This window comes from Cebus imitator, unplaced genomic scaffold (assembly GCF_001604975.1).
Source record: "Cebus imitator isolate Cc_AM_T3 unplaced genomic scaffold, Cebus_imitator-1.0 Scaffold342, whole genome shotgun sequence".
In the NCBI taxonomy this organism is placed as follows: domain Eukaryota; kingdom Metazoa; phylum Chordata; class Mammalia; order Primates; family Cebidae; genus Cebus; species Cebus imitator.
Window position 1 is genome coordinate 683,100 of NW_016107657.1, and position 25,386 is coordinate 708,485.

Genomic DNA, 25,386 nt, shown 5'->3' on the forward strand with positions numbered 1-25,386 from the left:
ATGGTTGAACTAATTTACACTCCTTCCAACAGTGTATAAGTGTTCCTTTTTCTCCACAACCTCACTGCATCTGTTATTTTGTTAGTTTTTAATAATTAACCATTTTGACTGCAAATCATTGTGGTTTTGATTTGCATTTCTTTAATGATCAGTGATGTTGAGCTTTTTGTCATATTGTTGTTAGTCACATGTATGTCTTCTTTAAAAAAGTATCTATGTCCCTTGCCCACTTTTAATGTGGTTGTTTATTTTTCTCTTGTAAACTTAAGTTCCTTAAAGATGCTGGACATCAGACCTTTGTCACATGCATAGTGTGCAAAAATTTTCTCCCACTCTATAGGTTCTCTGTTCACTCTGTTGACAGTATGTTTTAGTGTACAGAACCTCTTTAATTAGGTCCCATTTGCCAACTTTTGCTTATGTTGTGATTGCTTTTGGTGTCTTTGTCATAAAATCTTTGCCTGTTCCTACGTCCAGGATGGTATTGCCTAGGTTGTCTTCCAGGGTTTTCATAGTTTTGGGTTTTACATTTAAGTTTTTACTCCATCTAGAGTTGACTTTTGTAAATGGTGTAAGGAAGGGGCCCAATCTTCAGCATTTGGCTAGCCAGTTACCCCAGCACCATTTGCTGAATAGGGAGTCTTTTCCCCATTGCTTGTGTTTGTCAGCTTTGTCAGAGATCAGATGGTCATCAGTGTGCGACCTTATTTCTGGGCTTTTTATTCTGTTCCATTGGTCTATGTCTCAGTTTTTGTACTAGTACCATGCCGTCGCAGGCACTGTAGCCCTGTTGTGTGAAGTCAGGTAGCATGATGCCTCCAGCCTTGTTCTTGCTTACAATTGCCTTGGTAATTCAGGCTCTTTTTTTGTTCTGTATGAATTTGAAAACAGTTTTTCTAGTTCTGTGAAGAATGTCTTTTGTAGTTTAATAGAAATAGCATTGAATATGTAAACTGCCTTGGGCAGTATGGCCTTTTTAATGATATTGATTCTTCCAATTCATGAGCATGGGATATTTTCCATTTATTTGTGTCATCTGATTTCTTTGAGCAGTATTTTCTCATGATAGAGATCTTTCAACTCCCTGGTTAGCTGTATTCCTAGGTATCTTATTCTTTTTGTGGCAATTGTGCATGAGATTGCCTTTCTGATTTGGCTCTCAGCTTAACGGTTGTTGGTGTATAGAAAAGCTAGTGATGTTTGTACATTGATTTTGCATCCTGGAACTTTGATGAAGCGATCAGGTGAAGGACCTGAGACGATGGAGTCTTGTAGATACAGAATTATGTCGTGTGCAAACAAAGATAGTTTGACTTTCTCTCTTCCTATTTGAATGCCCTTTATTTATTTCTCTTGACTGGTTTCCCTGACCAGAACTTCCAACATTATGTTGAATAGAAGTGGTAACAAAGGGCATCCTTGTCTTGTGCTGGTTTTCAAAGGGAATGCTTCCAGCTTTTGGCTATTCAGTATGACATTAGCTGTGGATTTGTCATAGATGGCTTTTACAATATTTTGAGGTACGTTCCTCCAATACCTAGTTTATTGAGTGTTTTTAACATGAAGAGTGTTGAATTTTATTGAAAGCCTTTGCTGTGTCTATTGAGATAATCATGTTATTTTGTCTTTGATTCTTAAATGTCATATTAACCTTTCCTTTTATCTTGTTGTGCTCTGTGGATGTACAGACCCACCCACTCACTCCTGTAGATCCATTAGGCTACAGTTGCACTGTGAAAGGCATAGAGAGGGACAGGGGAGAGCAAAAGAAGAAAGCTACCTTAGTCCATTCTCATTCTGCTATTACAGACATATCTGAGACTGGGTAATTTATAAAGGAAAGAGTGTTAATTGACTCACAGTTCTGCATGGCTGGGGAGGCCTCAGGAAACTTACAATCACAGTGGAAGGGGAAGTAAACATGTTCTTCTTCACATAACACCGCAAGGAGAAGTGCTGAGGAAAGGGGGAAAGCCTTTATGAAACCATCAGATATCATCAGAACTCACTATCACAAGAACAGAATGGGGGAAACTGCCCCTATGATTCAGTTTTCTCCACCTGATCCCTAAATGACACGATTATGGGAACTATAATTCAAGATGAGATTTGGGTGAAGACAAAGCCTAATTATATCAAAAGTTTTCCTGGAAAACCTAGCAAACTACAGCAATGGACTGGCATTCTAGGGGGAGAGATAGGCAGAAGACAAACACCAAGACTGGTGTGCCATTGCCCAAAGTCCACCCCTCCCCATTCTGGGCCAGACACGCTGCTCAGTGGCAGGCTTGAGTCAGAGGCAGATGATAGAACCAATCAAGGATGTTTGACTTGTGCTTTGAAGTACTGGTTAGGGAGGCCAGCCTGCCCACAACCACAAGATCTTCCTATCATGTATTCTAAAAGTTACAAACTCAACTGACAAAAATTCCTTAAAAGTTTTACTGCCTCAAAGTTTGAATTCCCTGTGTATCAAAAAACAATACTCTAGAAAGTGTAGGATAAGAAACCTTGGGTTGTACTTACATATAAAATAGGACCCAGAAAGTTGATATATTAGAAGGAAGTGAAGTGGTTAGCTAACTGTGGGCTGATGGATTCTCCCCTCAAATCTCCCTGAGTACAGATCTTGAATAATTGTTATATTATGCTATCCTATCCTAATATCATATCATATATCTAATATATAATGGCAGGTGGTAATAAGAGCTAGGAAGGGGAATTAAGGGTATAAATGGCTAGGTAGTGACTAAAAGGTGCTGTTTTACCCAGGATGGTCAGGGAAGGCTTCTTAGAGGAGGTGGTATTTGGCAGAGATCTGTGAGATGAGTGAGAGCCGTCCATGTAGCTGTCAGTGGGGAAAATGTTCTAGACATGGGGAACAGCTGGTACTGGACACCTTGTTGGGTCTGTCGTCCTCTCCTGTGGAGTGGCCTCCTCACCCCTCCCCAAGGCCCAGCAGGCTCTCCGCTCCTCAGCCTCATTGTCCCTCCAGGGCTCCTATACACCACACACAGTGTCTGGGGCCCCAAAATGGGCTTATTCAAGGAGCAACCAGGAGTCCAGTGTAGCTGGAGTCATGAGAGATGAAGTCAGAGAGGTGATGGGGCCAGTTGCCCAGGCCCTAATTTGGAAATGCTGTTTTTAGTTTATCCATGTGTCTGTCCATGGACATTTGGGTTGTTTCTACTTTCGGCTGTTATGAATAATGCTCCTATGAACTTTGGTGTAGAAGGATTTGTGTGTACAGATATTTTCATTTCTTTTTATGCAAAGGAGAAAAATTGCTAAGTTATATAATAACTCTATGTTTATCTTTTTGAGGAACTGCCAGATCATTTTCTATGGCTGCTAAACCATTTTATGTTCCCACCAGCACTGTAGCAAAGGTTCGGTTTTTCCACATTCTCACCAACATTCATTCTTGCCTGTCTCTTTTATTACAGCCATCCTGGTGGGTGTGTGTGGTGTCTCCCTGTGGTTCTGATTTGCATTCCTTAATGATGCTGAGCATCTTCTCATGTATCTCTTGTTCATATGCATGTATTTTTAGGAGAAATGTCTATTCAAATCCTTTGTCCATTTTTTATTTGTCTTTTAGTGTTGAGTTGTAAGATTCCTTTATATATTCTGACACAGTTACCTTATTAGACACAGGACTTGCAAATATATTCTCCCATCTCTTGGATTGTCTTTTTGGTCTTGATAATGTCCTTTGAAGCCAAAGGTTTTTAATTTTGATGAAGTCCGGTTTATCTACTTTGGTCGCTTATGCTTTGGGTATCATATCTAAAAACGTTAATTCAAAGTCATGAAGATTCCTAGGTTGTTTTCTTCTAAGACTTAGGTAGTTTCAGTTAGCATTGTTTAGGCCCTTTTACTTTAAATGCAAATTTATGTTTACTTCATTATCGTTCTCAAAAAGAGCAAGCTAGTGTCCTTTATTTTTTTAAAATCCATATTCAAACTGTACAAGTAGAGTAATAAAAATTTTTTGTCCATAAATAGTGGTACATTTACATAATGTTGTTTGTTCCATGTAAAGATTTCCCTCTGTCTCCCACTGTGTGTTCTTTCTCATTTCCTGATGACTTAAAAATTGGGTACTTTCTTACTCATGTAATTTCTTTTACAACATTTTAAATAATGTCTAATAATTTTTATTTACAAATTAAATAGGTAAAATAAATTTATTTTCTGCTTATTTGGTGTTTCCTAATTAAATTAAGATTATATGTAATATTGCAAGAAAATGTTTCAAAATGTTTACTCAGAAAACAGCATCTATTTACAAACTATAGATTAACATGTTATTCATAATATGTTCATGTCTACTTTAAGTATTCATTCAAAAAAATTCTAAGCCATATTTCTTTATTCCTATTCAATTCTCATATAATCTAAAAATGGTGCAATATTTTTGTAAAATACTACTTTGACATTTTTCTTACAAAAGTTTTACATATACGTTTTAGAAAAATGTTAAAACAGATAAGCAAAGTGAAAAAGTAACCTGCTGAAGTCCTACCTCCTAGATATTACCTCCATCAGTGGGAAAGTGAGTTGAACCTCTGTTTGCATTTTCACTTGAGAAGACTCTTTAAATTCAAAGCCCCAGGAATGAAGGACAATGTCTTCTTACTGAGAGTGTGGCTTATGGGTTTCTTCTTATTATTATTATTTAAGTTCTGACATTGGTTCCTTACTGAGAGATTTTGAACAAATAATTTTTGTTCCTTAAAACTGAAGTCATTGCCATTACTGTTTTTCCCTTGCAGATTCCACTCCTTTTTACTCTTTATGGGTCATCCACCTTACGCAATTCGGGAAGTGAACATAAACAAATTCTGCAGGATCATTAGTGAATTTGCACTAGAGTATCGCACAACCAGGGAAAGGGTTTTGCAGCAGAAGCAGAAACGGGCCAACCACAGAGAGAGAAATAAGACCAGAGGGAAGATGATCACCGATGTAAGTTTCACACAGTCCCTCTCCTGTCATTCATTTTTAAAGTAAGATCAATCAGAAATCCTCCCCACAGTTAGGAAGCTGTGCTTTTTTTTTTTTTTTGACTATTGAAAAAAATTCCCTTTTTAAAAAAGTGCTCTTAAAGTACTCCTCCACCATTTCTGTGAAAATCTGCTATGTAACAAACAAGGACCTAGGTGATGTAAAGTTAAGAACGTATGGCTAGAAGAGGAACATGGAAGCCATTTGGTGTGTTGCATGTGGCTGATGACATTCAATGTTTAATTCTATTTTTGTCCTCTGTGATGTGGGTAAAGTTGGAAGAAGACAAGAAAAATGTAAAAGATAATGCCACTTATCATAGAAAAACAAATGTGCTGATTGGGGAATTGATTTATGCATCATAATGGTTCTGTATACCCAGCCAGTTGACACATGGACCCCCCATTTTGGGCATCTGAATAAACTGATGTGATTGCTCAAAGTTATAATCTAATGGCTTCTCAGCTGTCCCTTGAATCACAGGGCATCAGGGTGGAAAGATATCCCAGAGGACAGTGAATCCAGTAAGAGTTTCCGTAGAGCACCTTGGGGCGCCCCTGCACACTTACATGTCTCCCCTGCTTTGGGGCTTTTTCCCCATCTCTCCTGTCTCAGCCCCAAGCCCGCCCAGGTCTTGGGGGGCAGTGAATATTCAGATGACAGATGCTCAATAACGTGGAGGGTGAAGGGATGCATGAAGATGCCAGACACCAACAGAGATACATAGTGCAGTTTCCTTTTCCTTAATGTGCCTTTATGAAACATAAACCCAGGCTGGTATCTCACTAACCTCATCTGTTACTGTAAGGTCAGTTCCAGGCAAAAGGCTGCAATTTTCTGGGAATCCTCCTTTAGTCACTATTTATTCTTTCTTGAACAGACTTGATGATAATAAAGTCGTCTTATTTGATATTGACAGGTCATATTTGGAACCTGTTGAAGGACTCTATGATTTTTTTTCATGGTTTGGATTGGTGCCCATGGATCTCTCCCATCTGTGCATGCATTTGAGTAGCACGCTGACTTCTGGCAATATGTAATGCTGCCAGAGGGAATGGAATGAGAAAAGGATTAAGCCACAGGGCGTGCCATCACCTGGGCAGTTACATGCTTCAACTGAACCCTAGTCAGGCAGATTTTTTGCGGGGAGGAAGAAAACCAATTAGGAAGACCTTATTGAGGCTGCCCTATGTGCACATATATGTGTGTATGTAGTAGACCAAGCAGCGGACACTTGGTTACTGCTCTCTAGAAGTCCACATTCCTGAGGGTATGACTTTACAGGGAAAGACAGATGCATTAAATTACCAATTTTGTTGTAATTTTAAGAAACTTGGGCTAATCATTTCTCTTAATATCCACCTTTGCGTAAGCTCCTTGTTTTCTTGGAATTGTCTGAACCTTTAGGAAGTGCTCAGGTCACTTTTCTGCAGAAGGAGCCCTTCCTACAGCTCTACCCCCCACCCAACCAGTGCGGAATTCCAGTGCCATCAGCCAAGAGTCTTCTGTCTCCTCTCTTGAAATTTGAGTTCAGTAGGATCCTTAGCCCCTTGGAGGACAGCAACTCAGGAAACATGTTAGGCAAGCTGTGGCCCACATTTTATTCACCGTATTATTTTTGGAAAGCCTAAAAAAGAGATTGCTTATTTTTGTGACTATAAGACACATTGGAGGGTGAAAAATACAAGCCCAATATGCTTGTAGTTGTGTGGGCACATCAAAATTTCTTGCTAAATTCTTGAGATTTTTTTACAGATCCCTCTAATTTTTAAATTCTGTCTTTCTCTGAAAACATTTGGCTTTCCCAATCATAAACAGAGGTGAATGTTTCTAGAGTTTGATTCAAAAATATTTAAATTCCCATTAAAATCTGGATAGTACAGGCTTGGTCAGGCTTCATTCTCAGTCTAGTCCATGTTTTTAATGGCCAAGGTGGCATCATTTATGTGGAAAGATTGCCCTCTGCTGGAAGATTAGGATATTGTCCCTTAAGGAGAAATACACAGCCTTGGATTTTTCCAACTCTCAATTATTAAGGGCTCATTGTGTGCCCGGCAGTGCCCCGGACACCAAGGAAGATGTGAATATAAAGAAAGACAAGCTTATATCCCAAGGTCATCACCAGCTGGTTAAAAAATAACATATACACAGCTTCAAACCACTGAAAACAAAGCCAGACAACAGACTTAGAATCATGGACCTCCTGAACATTGGAGCTGGAAGAAATTTTAGAGAAAACTGTTTGTAGTAAGTCACCTTGAATGTACCTGCTGAATAAAATGAGGATGCAAGTGGTGGCATTTAGAGATAAGAGGTGTGAGGGTAAAATATGCAGACCCCACGCACCAGCTCCTGAGTGCCTATCCCTCTTCTCCCCCTGTTTCTGGATCTTCAGAAGGCTTTCTTTCTCATCATCCAGGGGTCCCCCCAGGCTAGGATCAGTGAGCACCTAACTTCTCATCCTGTGTACAAAGCTGTTCCTAGAGGAAATGGTGACACAGACAAGGCAACACTAGGCAACTACAGCCTTTCTGCGGTCATCACGCTCCTGATGTGGGCTGCGAGAACCCAGGCTGGTCCCCCAGGGCTCCCACGTTGGAGGGCAGCAGTAATCCTGGGTGATACCCTTAGCCTCACTCAACCCCAGCTTCCTCTCCTCTAGAAAAAGAATGATTATTAATTTTAGGGATGTTGAGAGGGCCAAGATTTTATATATGTAACACCTTAAACATGGGCGAATTGCTGGAAAAAAGTCCCAACCATACAGGTTATATAAATAAACTGTATGTTTTTTTTTTTTTTTAAAGAAGAGAGTAATGGGACAGGACTGTTGTCTCTTGTCACAATGCCATTTGGGTGAGGCAATGTGGAATGTGATGAACTGGAAGCAGCAGTCATTTTGACTTCCAAAAGTGTAGTCAATTCCCAAAACACTAATCTGATTTGCTGGCCTGGCCCTGTAACCTCATGGACACTCCTAAATTAAAGGTGTGTTTAATTTACAATCAAGAGATTGACATGAGTTTTCACTCTAATTCATTTTAGAAAAGGGATATTTTGTTTAAAGTCACTTAAAGACGTGTATCTAGTGCTAAAGTAATTAAAAGTCCGGAGAGTCAGTTCAGGTGGCCACCATGAGAAACAGGTGAGATGTTGAAACAAAAGTTAATGTCATGCTTCCGAGGAGGGAGTGATGTGAACAGGCTGCTGGAGCAGTTGTCCTGCTTGTCCTGGCTGGCCTGCATGTGGAAGGAATAGCGGTAGCCCAGAACTGGGACCTGGGCGGGAAGGGATCCTGCGCTCTGGGTAGGATGGGAGGGCCAGCTGGTGACAGGTAGAGCCCAGCAAACGGAAGCCAGTCCACTTAGAGAGGCCTTGGTGACTGTTGGGCAGTGATGGGTCCATAAGGACGTGCCTACCCAAGCCATATGAGTCACAGAGCAGGACACTCCCAGCAGGTTGCAGAACTGCAAGTGAGGTCTGTGGTGGTCAGGGAATTGGGTAAGCTGACTGTTAACCTCAGGGCCAGCCCCAGAAGATTGGCCCAGGGCCCCGTGAGTCCTTCCTGACTCTGGTTACAGGTAATCTTGGAGTTCACGCAAGGAGTGTCCAGATGAGGACAGGAGGGTGGGACCTGGCGGCTCCCAATTCAAGAGGATGTGTCCTGGTTGTAGTGACCAATTTATTTACTTGGAATTTTATGTGACATTGAGATGATCTCTTTGCCGACTTCTGTGCCTTCTAAGAATCCCTTCTGTCTTTTCCGTCCCGTCCTGTCCCATCCTGTCCTGTCCTGTCGGGTAGACTGATGACGAGGAGGAAGTTGAGGTATGACCGTTTATGAACATGAAGAATGCCACATTGACCACCTCCTGTATGCCCTGGTTTAACCTAACATAATCAGCATGAAGTGTTAGCACCGTTCAGTGCTTTAAACAATGCATGGACATTTTCTGGTTGGTTTTTGTGTGATCACTAACCACCCGGCAGGGCTCTCATCATGCCACGTGTGCCAGGGACCGAAGGGTTAAATGCATTTTCCAAGCTGTCCCTGAGCCCGGCTAATCAGTAACCATGTCACAAGTGGCAGGTTTAGCAGGTCTCTCTCTGCTGCTGGAAAAGTAGACAAGGAAATTTCCTTTGGCAACTTAAATACGAGAACTGGATTCTGGAATAACCACATAAAGAGTCCTCATATCAAAGAGGAAGTGGGGCAGTGGCCAAGGGCCAGGCCAGAGCCTCTGTCCCCAGCCAGTAGGCAGCCTCTGATGTGTGCCCATTTCCTCTGCTGGTCTTAATGGCTCCCTTGGGCCAATGCGCATGCAGTGTTGGATGGCAGGGGCTCCTCCCCACACCCTGGATGCAGGAGTGAGAACCAGAGACCAAGGGGGAGGGGCGCTAATTGGCCCTGAAAAATGAGGAGAGAGCCACGTAGATGCTACAAGCCACAGATGTGTCCCCAACCCTGTTGCTGTGGCAGAGACACTGGTGAAAAAGGAAGCCAGCAATCTATTGAGCTGTTCTTTGCAAATGTTCTTCTGACTTTTAGTTCTTCATCTAGATGTTTGGTACTGTGTACCTATGGCATTCCAGCATACTTCTTTTAAAATATATATGTCCTGACTTTTTGTTCAGTTAGAGAAAGTCAGCATAAATTCTTGTGTCTTGTTTTCTGGGCCCTGACACTAATTCTTTTGGGGCCCTTGACAAGCCACATATTCTTGGAGGGCCTCAATTTCCTTTTTCATAAAAGCAAGGTGAGACTAGGTCTAGAAGAATTCTTCCCAGCTCTTAACATGCTGGGCTTCTGTGATTGAATCCCACTTCTGTAATTCTACCATCATCAGTGATACTTAAGAAAAATATAACTGCTTCCTGACACTAAGTAAAAAAATGAAGCTCAATATGCTTGGTTAACAAGGATATTTCATTTCAATTCTCATATCAGGGCTTTGGTGTTAGAAACACATTTGGCTTTACCTCTTCCCAGAGCCACTGCCAGTTGCTCCTGGCAGACAACCTTTGAGGGGATCTGAGTGAGTGAGAGAGACCCGCTACAATGGATGAGTGGGTGGTGGTCCTTCTGGGCCAGGGGCTTTTCTGTCTCATATTAGATCTTCCTGTAGGCACAGATGTTTTGTCATTAGTTAACAACCTCAGTGACTTCCATAATGAATGTGCTACAAAAAAAACAAGACAGAGGAGAGGAGGTTTGCCTTAACCACGGGTTTTAGAAGCTTGAGTTGGCTTTTTGCGGAGTCTCCCTCACCTGCTAACTGCCCCTTGGTTTTGCAGTCCGGCAAGTTTTCCAGCAGTTCTCCGGTGACCGCGAGCCAGCCGCAGGGTCTGAGCTATGCAGAGGACGCGGCTGAGCACGAGAACATGAAAGCTGTGCTGAAAACCTCGTCCCCTTCCGTGGAGGACGCCGCCCCCGCGCTGGGCATCCGTACACGCAGCCGAGCAAGCCGAGGTAACTCCTGGCCGCGCAGGGCTCGTCTTGTCTTCTCAGGTTGGTCACTCCAGTGGGGCCTGGTCCCTATCGCAGGCTGCAGTCGGCAGCTGCGACTGGCCCTCAGCTCCCCAGGAATTCCACTGCTGACCTAACCACACACCTTCCTTCATTAGCGTCTTCGTGACTCACCTTCAATAGCTTTGTCTCAAAAGCAAACACTCCCAATGAGAATACTTCAGTTTACACAGAGAGAATCCTTACTGGGGAGGCCTCCTGCAGGAGAGATGGCGTGGGCAGACTGCAGCCTGCAAGCCAAACCCAGTCTTCCCCCTGCTTTTAGAAATAAAGTTTTGTTTGGACACAGTCATACTTATCCATTTGTGTAGTGTCTGTGGCTGCTTTGGCAGAATTGAGCCACTGTGACAGACACTGTAGGACTCACAGAGCCTGAAACACCTACTACACAGGGCAAGGTTGCCAGCCTCTGCATAAAGCATGACCCCTTTGTCCCTTCTTTGCATCCTTAGGGAGAGACAAAACTGAAACTTCCAAATGGCAGACAAGTTCCAGTTTCCAGATTTGCTTTTATCATTTGAAAGGATTAAGATGCATTTTACATCTGTGAATGTTTCCTCGTATTTCCCTGTCTGGCCCGATAACCTGTTTACCCTCCTAGGTTTCCTCTCTGCCTGCAGGTTGAAGGCCACACCATTCACACAGTTCTTGGAAGCCCCCTGTAGTCAGGTGCTGTCCTATCTCCCAAGCTTGGCTTTCCCTCATCCTGCAGGGTCACCACCGCATTTCTCAAGCACCCTGCGCGTCCCAGAGTCCCCGCTGTTCTCATGCTGCTCCCTCAGTTCAGGATGCCCAATCCTCTGCCTGCCCCATTCCCATTCACCTCCAGAAACCTTGTCCTCCAGGCACTGTCCCGATCACCAGGCTGCTCTTTCTCTTCCATGTGCTCCAGAGACCCCAGTTAGACCTACTAAACATGGTGAGCTTTAAGGAGAATCAACTGCTGGAGACAGGCTTTCTTCTCTCGGTGTTTGCTCAGCACAAGCTATGCCTGCAGCTGGAAGAAACCATCTAATCTTGTCCAAGCTAGGATGCTTTGGAGTGTGAAAGTGGGTGCTAGTAGGAATTATGCTGGGGAGCAAGTAAAATGGCATGCCAGGTAAACTGGTTTATGGGTTGCCATACACATCACAGAAATGCAGTAATGAGTGAATATAGCACCCGCCAGGCTTTTTCATAGGCTCTAGTAAACCTGCAGGCAGAGAGGCAGCTAGAATCTGGAGGTCCGCAGCCTGGAGAAACCTGAGGAAGCCCTTCAGTGACTTCTAATAGCCTTTGCTCACTAGTGCTTTTTGGAATTTTGCTGTTGTCAACATTCTTAAATATACAGAAATAATGGTAGTAATGATAACTTCAACATAATGGAGAAAATAAATGCATCTCTGAGTTTTCTTGAGAAGAAGATGAATTAATACCACATAACACATATGAATGCTTGTAGTTTCCCATGAACCAAAGAACCACAAACTACTATCCAAGGAGGACCTCAAAGGGACCTGCAGGCTGTGCTCCAGAACTCTAGGATTTCTATGGGATTCCCAAGCAGATTGGCACTTTGGTCTTTTTTGCTAAATTACTGACTGGTTTTTTCATGTGACTGCAGTGCACTGACTCCAGTTCTCTTTTCTTCTATCTTAATGTTGGACCTTGGTGTTTACCTTTTAAAATAGGACTTTGACCGGGCACAGTGGATGGAGAGAAAAGATGTTGCTGAATTGGTACAACATGTGGTCATCTTTTCTGGCATATGAAAGGGAATAGAATTAGAATGGGACTGTAGGTGTTGAAATCTATAGTCAAGAACTTTAAATGACCATTATAAATGTTAAAGACTAAACGGGAAAAAGACAAATGGGGAAAAAGGTAGATAATTTCAATGGCAAATTGGACTCTATAAATAAGAATCAAGTGGATATTCTGCAACTATAAAATAAAATATCTGAAATAAGAAACCCATCGGATGGGTTAAACAGAGATTGGTCACAGCAAAAGAGGATTAGGGAATTCAAAACAGGTTAATAGAAAATTTACAAACAGAGGCATGGTGAGAAAAAATGGAAAGAATAGAACAAAATGTAAGATCTGAGGGACACAGTTGAATGGTCTAACGTGTAATTGGAGTACTGGAAAAAGATGGATCAGAAACAATATTTGAAGAGATTGAAGATATTTGAAGAGATGGCTGAGAATTTACCAAAACTGATGATAGATATCAACCAACATATTTAAGAAACGTAGCAAATCCAAGAAGAGTAAGTACAAAGAGAACCATACCATGGACCCAGTGCTAATAAAGACAAAGATGAAGATAAACTCTTTAAAACAGAGAAGAAAGATAGAGTACCTCCTATGGAACAGTGGTAATAATGATGACTCAATTTTCAAAAGAAACTAGAAGCCAGAAAAAAGGAATGATATCTTTAAACTGTCAAAAGAAAAAACTTTAATCACAGAAGTCTATCTTCAGGGAAATTATCTTTCAGAAATGAAAGCAAACTTTTTTTTTTACATTAAAACAGTTGATTATGCATTTTGATGTAAGTGTTTTCCTTGTCAACTATTTCTTTAGATTAGATTTCTGTAAGGGGAAAAACAAATTTCAGTGTTTTCTTTCAAGCCTCAGTTTTCATGTTTCAGAAAAATAAAAGTAAAGTGATATTGTGCTATTACAGCCTAGAATGCTTTATCCTCTCCACCCCATCTCAAATGTCTTGCTAACACTTACTAACACATGGTCCCTTGGGTATGTAAAATGTGTGTGCAGTATTACTCTGATGGCTACAATGTGGGTACACGGGTTCCAGGAAGAGGAATATATACATGACTAGGAAAAATGGAAATAATGGTAATCAGGCAGTGAACCAAGAGGAGTGGACATAAAGTAGAACCAGGAATTAAGTCATGAGAAAATAAAGTCATCATAAAACTGAGTTTGACAATCTTGGACCTATGGCAAGATGTTTCCTTTAAGCATCTCCTGACACATTACGTTGACAAAAGATCCCTAGGGCTGTGTAAGATGGAAAAGTACAGGTAATCTCAGAGGGAAGATTAGAAGATGCCTTCATTTCTGGCCCAGTGCTCAAAAAATGTAGTATGAGCAAAGACAATTTATTGAGCTTTGTATGTTTTTAGAAGGTAGTTTGGCCTTTTAAGGTAGAGAATTATAAATCAATAAATAAAAGAGAAAACAGGAAATTGCTGGTAAAACACAACTGCACTATTGATTGTTCTGTTCATTGTTCAGAGAGTCTGCAAAGGCCTAGTCTAAGAGCTGTGGCATTATGAGGCCTTTTACTTCCAATTAGAATACGTTGACTGAGAATGCAGAAACATTCAGCAGCAATTTCAATAGTTTATTTTTGAAAAGAGTCTATTTTTTTAAATGCTGAAAAAAACTGGCCCAATAAGAGCAAGTAGATCAAGTTCCCTTGGGTATAAGCACAAAAAGTACAATTTACTGATTTTGCATGTGCCCATGCTGTAGGTATGCTATCATTTAAAAAATAATAAAAGCTAAGCAAAACAAATTTTTTAAAAACCGTATCAACAATAACAGAAATCAGAGTCTCACTTTGTTGCCCAGGCTGAAGTGCAGTGGCAAGATCTCATCTCACTGCAACCTCTGCCTCCTGGGATCAAGAGATTCTCCTGCCTCAGCCTCCCAAATAGCTGAGACTACAGGTGCACACCAATACGCACGGCTAATTTTTGTATTTTTGGTAGAGACGAGGTTTCACTCTGTTGCTGTTCTCAAACTCCTGACCTCAAGTGATCTGCCTGCCTCGGCCTCCCAAACTGCTGAGATTACAGGCGTGAGCCACCGCCAACAAAAATCTTACCATTTGAAAACATCATTGTTCCACAGCCACAGGTTTTACACACATGCAGGTAGGTGATAGGGCACCTGGAGTCTTGGTCCACCTTTTACAAAGTATGAAATATTTATGTATTTAATTCAGCCATGAATTTTACTAACAGAAATTATGACTACCTTAGAGCTCAGTACTATTAGCAATATTTCAGCTACACACACATATATGAAAATCACAGTCCACTGAACTGTGATCCACTGTTCCCAATCATTTCCATTGATATCTATTTTTTCTTGGTTCATTCGTTACCAGCCAGGTGGTTCTAAGCACCAAAACTTTTAGAAAACAATCAGTGTGGGAGAACTCAGACATTTTAACTGTTTATTAACATTTTTTTCCCTCAAGTTGGGAAAAGTTGGCAGTTCCTTAGCCTCTGTTGTAGTTCAGTCAGGCTGGGGGTACTTGTATGCATAGGCCGTGATGCTGAGAATTCTTACGTACAGGTTTTTGAAGTTGTTATGCATGTACTATAAAATGAAGTGCATGTGGTAGAAGTGAACAATCGTGAGCATGTCCATCTTTCCTCTTGCAGCAACATATATTCACCGTCGTACAGAAGAGATTTCACAAGGAAGCTAATCAATGACAAAGATGTAGTTCTGGATGTATTACACTGGCATTAATTTCTAACTGTTTAACATTGTGGTTGACCTTTGAACAACTTGGATTTGATGGAGCACATCTACTTACATGCAGATTTTTTTCACCAATACAGATCAAAAATAGAGTATTTGCAGGATGTGAAGCCCATATGTATAGAGGGCTGTATACTGTTTCTACAGGGTCAACTGTGGAACTTGAGTATGCAGAGCTTTGGGTATCCTTGGGGGTCCTGAACCAATCCCTCTGTATACTAAGGGGTGACTGTACTTGGGACCCATGTTTTGATGATGCTTTCTTCTGACTTGTTTTAACATGTAGTTATTTATAAACTACAGAAAATGTGGTTGAGGGAGCAGATGAATATACCAGAGAAAAATTTAGGTTAATGACCCTTTCCTGTTTAAAGATGGCAATCTTGTTACAATTTTTAAAAGCTAGATAATTCAAAAATAAACTGTGTATTGTAAAATCTATTGCTTTCTACTTAGTGAGAAGTTAGGGACAGTTGACATTCGCTAGGCATATACAATTACTGACAGAGAGAGGACTCAGAAGACCCTCAGTGGGTCTCTGCATTACTGGATGTGCATCACTGAATATTGATGGCTGTGCAGCAGGGTGTGGCTTGGGTCATCTGCCCTCAGGTGATCACAGGACCTGGCAGGTGAAGACAACACACCTGGGGTGGAGAGTTAAATATAATGAGAGACAAGAACATCGCTGCGTTACAGGGTGTTAGGAAATAAGTGCCCCACATATGGGTTTTCTCAGAGCCTGCAGCGCAGAGTCACAAGTGACAGCAGTGCTCCCTGCAGTGGGGACAGGTTAGTTCTCTGGATCTGTCACTAGCTCTGGGACTCTAACTCTGGCCTTCCTTGTGGTCTGTTGCTGAAAGAACTCAGCTGCTTGGAGGAATAGTGCTGCATATCTTCTTCTGTATTTTCCTTCTCTCTGAGTATGTTGTACACTCTGGCTGTTTAATTTTTTAGGATCCACTAGTTCCTGGACTATGGGAACTGATGACTCACCCAATGTCACAGATGATGCAGCTGATGAGATCATGGACCGCATCGTCAAGTCAGCCACCCAAGTGCCCAGTCAGCGAGTGGTGCCGAGGGAGAGGAAACGATCCCGGGCCAACCGGAAATCTTGTGAGTGCATTAAAGGAGGGGTGAGTCTTCACCCCTGCGGGGATCTGCCCTCCCATTCTGTGTGAACCAAGAAAGGTGGAGACTCGGCTCCGGTGAATTGTCAGTGGCTTTCAGAGTGCCTACCTACACTCATCCACAGAAGGTTTTAGGGTTGTCTATCAACGTTGGCCATTGTGGAGGAGGGCAGCTACAGCTACATCTGTTCAGTGTATCTGCCATTCGTGGCCAGGCCTCTCTCAAATCGTACTTTGTTCCCAGGAAGGTATGAAAGGCCCTTAAGTGTCTGTGGTATACAGGGCTGAGTACTAGTGGAACCCATCATCAAGTCCCCCGAAAGATGCTCTGCTGGAGGCCATGTTTCTGCCCTGCACCCAGCACCAGGGGGTACTTTCGGGACTGGAGACTGGCCCCACCCTGGGTTTATCGCTGCCAATGAGCATGATGAAGGCAAAAACCAGGGGTAGCAAGTGATTTGATGGTCATTAGGATGCTTGAAATATTTGACGTGGCCTAGGTTGACCATTTTTTCCTTTTCCCACCAGATAGAGGATTCAACTAAATCAAAGTGACTGATTTTCCTTTTTGGTCTGAGCCTACTGCCTGCTCCTGCCCACCCAACTCGTGGGTGTGGAGTTGCCTCTGTCTGACCCTCTCAGGAACAGTGTTCTGTAGGGAAACAGGATCCTGTGGCTCCTTTGACATCTCCCTGAATGAGCTGTGGCCTTAAGTGTTTCAGAAAAGCAATCAACCGGCTGCTGGGTCACTCTAGAGGCTGCTTTAGTCTCCACTGGCTTTGCCTCTGAGAATGAGGGTTGGTGACAAGGAAAGGAAGCCAGGTGCTTCCTCCAGTTATCTCCCAAAAGTGAAAGGAGCTGAGTCCAGGTAGGCAGGGAGTTGAGTAAGAGCTCAAATTCGGAGTCCAAACTTGTCTACCCTTGAGATTCACACAGGAGGCGACCAGGGTGTGGCCTGTGTATGTTGGACCCAGTGGTTCTGTTTGGCCCATTTACATGTGTGTTTCCAGGGTACAGAACACTAATCACATTCCTGTGGTCCCCTGTTCCTTTCCTATGATCTGTTTCAGTTTCTGATGAGAATTTTCCCCAAGAAAGGAAAATAACACTTAAGGTGGGGATGGGGGTACAGATGGGGATGGGGTGGGGAGTGGGGAATGGGATTCCCATTCAGTAAGACGGGTGGACCAAGAGTCTGTTTCTGACATGCTCCTAGATGAAATTAATGCCTCTGGCCCTTGGAACACACTGTGAGTAACAAGGCTCTTGAGCCGTGGTTCTCAACCCTGGATGCACATTAGAATGTTCTGCGGAGGTGTTTCAATTCCGATATCTGGGCTGCACCCATGCCCACTACTGCAGAACCTCAGGGGTGAGGGCTTGAGGTCTGGGTCCCTGCCTCTTGGGTAAGTGGCATTAGGTGTCAGCTGTCTCTTCACTGTATGCCTTCCTCTGCTCCCCACTATGTTTATTTCACTTTTTAAATGGAAAACTATCATTCAGGGAGACTGGCTTGTACATCTTCGAGAATATGTTTATAGATTCCATCATCAATAGCTAAGGCCTTTACATTGCTTTCTTCTGATATTTTGCTATATTCTCAGTCAGGAATTCTTTGCTCATCTCCTGGTGCACTTGCGAAAGAACTTGGCTAGAGGCCTGCAACTCAGAGTTGGACCCCAGACAATAGGAGTATCTCCTGGAGGCTTGTTGGAATTGCAGATTTATGGGCCCCCTTTCCCGGGCAACTGATTCAAATCTGCATTTAACAAGATCCCCAGGTGATTCGTGTTCATAATAAGATGAACAGTACCGGGGCATGAGACCAGACGTGGAAGCTCTTCTCCCAAGGGGTGAGGCTAATCCACACTCATGCTCTGGGCTACATCTCAGCTGCTCTAGGCCAAGGCAGCGCTTCCATTTTTGCTGATCTGCAGGGTGTGCAATAACATTTTCCATGGTTTTAATTTGCATTTCCCTTCACTCTAGGGAGGTTGAGCCTATTGCCATTTGCATCTCTCCTTTTGTGTACGGTTTGTCCGTATCATTGGCCCATGTTTTTGTGATAGGAAATCTGCTTAAATAGCTTTTGAAATGAAACTTCCAAAAGGATTTTTGAGGTCTTAAGTAGGTTATTCCAGTAGTTGCCCCCCCCCTTTTTTTTTGAGATGGAGTCTCCCTCTGTCGCCAGGCTGGAGTGCAGTGGTGCGAACTCAGCTCATTGCAATCTCTGCCTCCCTGATTCAAGCCATTTCCCTGCCTCAGCCTCCTGAGTAAGTAGTTGCCCTTTATTGGCCTCCTTTTAGTTCATTCAAGGAGGCCAATAGTTACTTCAAGGTCACCACATGGCAAGAACCATGCACCAGTTAACTCCTGGTTTTTCTGGCATGGGCAGCCTCAGTGCAGAGCTCACCATGGGGAGGAGCTGGGAAGAGCCACAAAGAGGTGGGCCAAGGGTGAGGGTTGGAGAGTTCGATGGAACTAGGAGACTTCAACCTTGTGAAGCTGGAGACATCCCATCAGGGGCATGGCACCCTGACAGAGGGTTGGAAGGGTTGGAAGCTGTCTCCTCAGACAGGAGACAGCATGGGACATTGGCCTGGGGTCCCTGGAAGCCCAGAGCATGTGATTCTCCTCCAAGTCTGCATGGCCCCATCCTCTGGTCTACCGAGATCCAAATTCTTAGAGAGACTCATAATGTCACTGGGCACAATAACACAGTCATAATTAATTTTCCTCTTCAATCTGGCCAGAGAGATTGTTTTGCCTGTTTTTGTGGTTGACATAAAATAATTTCCTGTGGTATCGTTTCCATTTTGATTTTATGCAAAACAGCCGTCTACTCTTTTTATTTAGCCAAACACATTTTTTCTGTGACACAGTTACTATAACAAGTACAGTACAGCATGTATGTGTTTATCTGTAACAGGCTTAATTTATTAGTAATGGCGCTATCAGCAGAAATTTAAGAAGGAGGAAGTTAGACTTTGATTTCTTTTATAAAGGGATGATAAACTCCAGCTTTTCACAGAGGTTAAAGGAACAAGAAAAAGCAATTTGCAAAATCAATGTGAAGTTTTGCGGTTTGGGCCTCATGGTGAAACAGTGCTGTATTTGATTTGTTTAATGATGGCAATGAAGCAAGTGGATAATGAATAACCAACATATTTGGGCCATAACTCATTTGGCTAAAGACAATAATAGTTCTGCTTTTGTAGGAAACAAAACAGAATCCATTCCATAACCTTGGAATTTATGGCCCACAAGGCAAGCAGAGATAACTAAATGTCTGCTTTCACGTTTGATGCTGGTGACTGGGCCGACACATACCGAATGTCCCACCAAAGCCTGAACTTTGCAGTCAGCTGGGATAGCCAAGGACATCGTAATCAATTCACAGGTTCCCATGGCTCAGGTCAACCGCTCTCCCAGCTGGTGCCAATCAGGGGCACATTGAGTAAAATGTTTCCAATTGTCCAGGTGATCTCTAGCCTGTGAAAGGGCTGATCCACCTTACCTCGTGTCCTCCCCCACATTCTACCCTACTGAAGGATCTTCAGTAGCAAATGATTTCTAGAGCTGTTTATAGATGGACTGGCCCTTCCTGTAAAGACAGCTGAGGGCAACTACGCATGCGCACAAGACACAGGACAAGAAGTTAAACAAAGCAAGTCCAAGAGAGAACCGAGGTCTCTTCTCTAAACCCAGGTGGAGAGTCACTGCCCTTTAGAGGGTGTCCCTTGCTCCAGAGCAGGGCCAGGCTAGAGGCCAGGACACTAATATGCTAAGTCAGAAAGGGCTCAGGTGGAAGCCTCGGGGTTAGAGAGACAGATACAGGAAGAGTTTTGAAGCATTTCACTACATTACATGGCTCTCTGGTTGTTTCACTTTTAGACAAATCACCCTCCCAAACAAGGGATACTGGCACATTAAAGAGAAGGCTGGTCTTTAAGTCCTCCCCCAGTGCCCATCTGAGTACCAGGTTCAAAAGGATGGAGGGGCAGTAAAAGGACGAATCCAAGAACCTGTCTTTTCTGCCTCCAAGAGCCTTTTGGAGGGGAGACGTAGGGTTCCCATGGTGGTGCTCAGGAAGGTGCTATGCACCTAATCGATGGGATGTTACAGTATTTCATCATTCCTGCTGCCAAGTTCAAATGGAATCCATTTCCATGCTCAGGAATGCACACATGCACACAACAGGGATAGGACTGGGTCTCACGTCAGTGACCTGGCCTTACTATCAGTCATCTTTTGAACGATGAAGGCAGTAGCGCCAGCCTCCCAGGGTAGTTGTGGGGTTAAGCGAGGCATCTATGACAGGTTCCCACCACCTTTCTTCCCTTTCAGGCTGTGTCTCACTGCTGCCCAACGGACAAGCTGCTGGTGAGAATTCGTAGCTGCCTGAAGGTGCTTAGGGTCTGTTGTGCACATCCCTACCCAACCGTCTGCTCCCTTCACCCCCCTTATTCCCCACCACACCGTCTACTTCACTCTGGCCTGCTACAATTAGTAGCCCAGACCAGTCTTCACCAGTCTTTTTTTTTTACCCCCAGAATGCTTGTGCCTGTGCATATAAAGCCTGCATTGCCAGCATAGCACTTGGCTAGTATTGTTGAGATACCCAAGGCAGAGCGCTGACACTCTCGATTTAATCTGGGAAGGGGGAAGGCAGTTTTGTCCTGCCCAGAACTTAAAATATTGTGGAAAACTCTGAGTCTGTAGATTCCTGAGCTGCCTTGCCTGTCTATCCTTAGTTGAGGTACATTCTCCCAGAAAACAATGGGGAGAACTTACTTTTCCTTTCAGGGCAAACTCTCCCTTTGCCCACCCTCAGCATGAGTCACAGGAGGCGGCAGCTGGTGCTTGCATTTTAACTACCTGCTTTCTGTTCAGATCCTACCTAGGACCCAAACACAGTCTTTAGGAGTACTGAATGCCACGGGTACAGGAGGAGGGCATGGGCTGGGCTCTGCAAGGCCAAGGAAGCCACAGCCAGGTCAGTGATGGCAGAAAGTGCCTAATGCCCTGAGTATTTCTGAGTGCCCTCTCAGCCTGAGTGAACTTCATCTAGGGTTAGATGGAACTAGGAGACTTCAGCCTTGTCACTGCAAAGACTGTCACTGTCCTGAAAACCCTGCCTTTCCCTGCATCTCAGATGGCAGTGATTTAAGCCAGGGTCCCCAAACCTGGCCATCTGACCACCCAGGGAAAGTTCAAATGCAGTGCCTGGCCTCTCCCAGAGACTCTGGCTCAGTGTGTTGGGGGTGAGAAGAAGAAGAAGAAGTTGAATTTAAGTCAACAAGATTTGGGAATGCCTGCTTTTTGTTGTTGTCCTGTGTTTTATTGCTTCAAATTTTTATTCTGAAAACATTTTAAACTTGCAGAAAAGTTGCAAAAATATTAGGACAATTTAGCAAAACCAGCAAATTCATATTGGTACAGTACTATTAACTGAACTGTAGGCTTTATTCAGATTTCAAGTTTTTCCATGAAGGTCCTATTTTTGCTCCATGATCCTACCCAGGATTCCACATTGCGTGTAGCCCTCATGTCTGCTTAGTCTCCTCTGATCTGTGGGGGCACTTTGTGACCTTGATACTTTTGAAAAGTACCAGTTCATTATTTTGTAGAACGTCCTTCCATTTGGGAAACCTATGCATATAATGGACAGGCTTTTATGTGAAAAAAGAATGTCCCAGGGAGCACATCTGGCCCTGTCATTTTGACTCCACTCGGAAGAAGGAGGGCATAATGGACAGTGTTGAATGGTGGCTGAGCCAGGGACCTCCCAGCCATAAGACTGAACTAAAGCAAATGTGCAAACAGAAGTGTTAAGCATCTATAAATACCTTCATGGGTAAAATGTCTGTGGGGTCTTTTGTAGTCATTTGGCCAAAATACATACCTAAATGCACAAAGATTCATAGACTGATGTCCACACCACCTTCTGTGGCTGGTGAAATTTAAGATAATTTAAGATGCCTAGCTAGTGCAGCATGGCTTTCTTTTTTCTTTTCTTTCTTTAATTTTTTTTTTTTTTTTTTGAGATGGAGTCTCGCTCTGTCACCCAGGCTGGAGCACAGTGGCACAATCTTGGCTCACCGCAACCTCCACCTCCCAGGTTCAAGCAATTCTCTGCCTCAGTCTCCTGAGTAGCTGGGAATACAGCCATATGCCACCATGTCCAGCTAATTTTTGTATTTTTAGTAGACATGGGTTTCACCGTGTTGGTCTCAAACTGCTGATATCAAGTGATCCACCTGCCTCAGCCTCCCAAAGTGCTGGGAATACAGGCATGAGCCACTGTACCTGGCCAGCATGGACTTCTTTAGGCAGTATTTTGTATCTTGGTTAAGAAGTCTCAGCAAGAGGTCTTTCTTGTCAAGAGAGATATTTTATCTTATTTACTGTTAAAGTTATCTTGACAAACACTCTAAGGAGTGTTTAAAGAACATAAAAGGTTATTACAAACTAGTATTTTTACTGGTGCCCCATAGAACAAATTCTGTTACTCAGTTGAATGTAATCTGCTTCCAGCTGAGACTCAGGAGCCAAACATTTCGTCTGGTTCAGCCAGCCGCTCAGTCTGGAGGCCATGGGACCGAGGGTGGGGGAAGGAGAAGCTAGTGCAAGAACAGCTCCAGATAGATGGCTCTGAGGCCCAAAGCTAGGCTTGGAAATAGTTGGCTCAAAGGTCCAAGCTAGTGTACAGTGGCATGATTTGAGAGAACCCCTCACCACATATCCCATGTCTCTCTCAAAATCCGTACTTGATGTCTGTGTTTTGATTCTTTGAGTTAAATGCTGAGTATACTTAATGAGTTCTGAATAAAATACTTGTTGATTGACCAATTGATAGATATGATGTTGACTCCTGTTCCAAGTGATGATTCCTGGAAGCAAAGGAGCCCTTTATTATTCTTAATAGATATTAGTCCCCATTGATTCTGCCGTCGATATAGATCTTTCAGATCTTTTGTCCACAGGCTGGGTGAGCTTTTGTTCAGGGGATGATGGGGAGGCTTAGACCATGAGGTGTGGCCTACAGATGCAAGATGTGGGCCCTGGCTTCTGAGGAGAGGATGAGGGGAGTTGGCAAAGGAAATGGGGAGACATTACGGTGAGCTTACTCTCTCCAAACTTTGATCAACAGCCTGCCCTGATCATCTCAGGAACTCTGGCTGATTTGGGATTTAGGTTGAAGGCAGATCCATAACATTTTTCTTCAGATAATGAATACCCCAAACTGTGTGTGACCTTTAAAGAAACACAGAGTAGGTCAAATACAATTTGTAAATTAAGAAAAATGTAATTAGCAATGCTTTCAAATGAAAGGACTTGTCTTGGGTGTGGCAGCTACCTCCTCATTTACCCTTATCCAGCCTATATTTTGATGCTGAAATTGATGAATACTAAACAGTGGGAATACCATCATGCCAAGCTAAACACAAGCCAATTCTAAGTCAGTTAAAGTTGAGCATCCCTCCAGTTGTCAATTGTAATCCCTCAGTGAGAATGCTCATTGGCCCTTCTTAAGTCTCATGTGTTCCATAGAAAACAGCTACCAGTTCCACGCAGAATAAGTTTGGCAGTTTGCTCCTTAGCCTCCATTCCTTGAGGAGGCTCTGGCTATTTTAATTATTGTCTGTAGGGGCCCTTTAGTGACTTGAGGCTAAGACCCACAGCACTCATGGAGAGATTCATCCTGACTGCTGCCCCTTGCCCTGGCTTCATGAACTTGCTCTGTGGGGCCATGGTTCTTCAGCATGTCCCCAGCTATCGTTGGTCCTCCCTTGGATTTGTGAGGTTGCTGGGTCTTGTGGATCCCCTCGCTAGGCATTGGTTGCCTCATCTCATCAGTATTAGTGGAGCTTGCATTTTCTTCTGCTCTGGAATCACCTTCCTAGCTCTGATACACTCCTCATACTGTGCCCATGCTGAGGTCTCTCCTGCCCTCTGCACTTCCGCGGTTTGCACCCTCTTCTCAGAAGCCTTGTGAGGGTGAGCCTCTCCTCCTTTCTCTCCTCTTTTATAAGTGCCCCCACCCCTCCTCTAGGCCCTCCAAGTCAGCACCTGTGGCATCGTTAGGACAGCCTGTGTAGCCCCAAACTTTTTTTTGCCCTGGCAGACAGACTGCAGGGCAATTCAGGAAGAGCAGGGGGCTACAGAGCATGAACCCTCTGGCTTCTCTGGAAGTCCCTGGGGAGAAGGGGGGACTGGAGTCTTGACTGCCCTGTGCCTTGCTACTGATACCCCTTTTCTTCTTATCCCTTTGGCTGTGACCTGTGGCCACTGCTGCAGTGCGAAGAACCCTGAAGAGCGGCCTGACACCAGAAGAAGCAAGAGCCCTGGGCTTGGTTGGCACCTCGGAGTTGCAGCTGTGACACTTGTTGGCGTACCCCCAGGAGTGTGCTGAGCAGAAGGCAAGCTCTTGCCAGACGAAACCCCTCCAGGTGGGGTTGGGGAAACTTGACATTAACATCCGATGGTTTGAAAAGGGAGAATCAATCCCAGTATCACTGCGCAGCTTGTGTTGCCTGCTACGCATTGACTTGGATCTCCAGGAGTCCCCTGCACATACCTACTCCATCGTGTCAGCTGTATTTCTCTTGATTCTGTGACACAACTGGTTTATTAGTTCAAATTCAAAAGTGTAACACCTTTTCTGGACAAGGAACAGCCCCTTTAAGGAGCAAATCACTTCCTTCACAGTTGTTACGGTAATATGAGGCAATTTGATTAGCTTCACAGACTGAGTCTCCACAACACCAAAATATCCAGATGTAAACCCAAACTTGTACACAAAAGAAAGCACAGATTGTTTACCAGTTGTGGATTTTAGATGTACCAAATGTTTATACAAATACATAAATGTACACCATGTTTCAAATACTAAATAAATAGAGTTTAATGCCATCATGAGAAACCTTTATTCTCCTGGGAGCAGGACCTGCAGCAGTTCCACAGGCTCGCCTCTTCAGAATGGCAGAACTCTTCAGTGTCATCAGAAGCACCCTTGCTTGGACCGGCCTTCAGATCCTTTGGGGCTGTATTTTGTTAATAGAGTGAGTAGCATCATCACTGTGCTCTTTGGAAGTCCTTTTGTAATTGGGCCTAGGTCCTTCTTGCAGGATGTGTTAGCTGTTGTTAATCTAACATCTATTACCTTACCCATGATAAGGTTTCTTTTGCCCCATTGTGATGGG

The 25,386-nt window shown here is 43.5% G+C and overlaps 1 protein-coding gene across 12 annotated transcripts in view; it reads left to right on the plus strand.

Moving 5' to 3' along the window:
• The window catches only part of FHOD3 (formin homology 2 domain containing 3), a 487,025-nt gene extending 461,928 nt beyond the window's left edge, over nt 1-25,097 (plus strand). For 6 of the 12 annotated variants that reach the window (XM_037730378.1, XM_037730383.1, XM_037730386.1 and 3 more), the window contains 5 exons: nt 4,779-4,971; nt 8,815-8,838; nt 10,306-10,519; nt 16,005-16,166; nt 24,482-25,097. In XM_037730378.1, coding sequence (XP_037586306.1) covers nt 4,779-4,971; nt 8,815-8,838; nt 10,306-10,519; nt 16,005-16,166; nt 24,482-24,564 — 676 coding nt within the window. In that variant the 3' untranslated portion in view covers nt 24,565-25,097. The remainder of the gene's footprint in view (nt 1-4,778; nt 4,972-8,814; nt 8,839-10,305; nt 10,520-16,004; nt 16,167-24,481) is intronic. The other 6 variants (XM_037730384.1, XM_017505775.2, XM_017505776.2 and 3 more) reach the window with 3 other exon arrangements.
• The last annotated feature ends 289 nt before the right edge of the window (nt 25,098-25,386 follow it).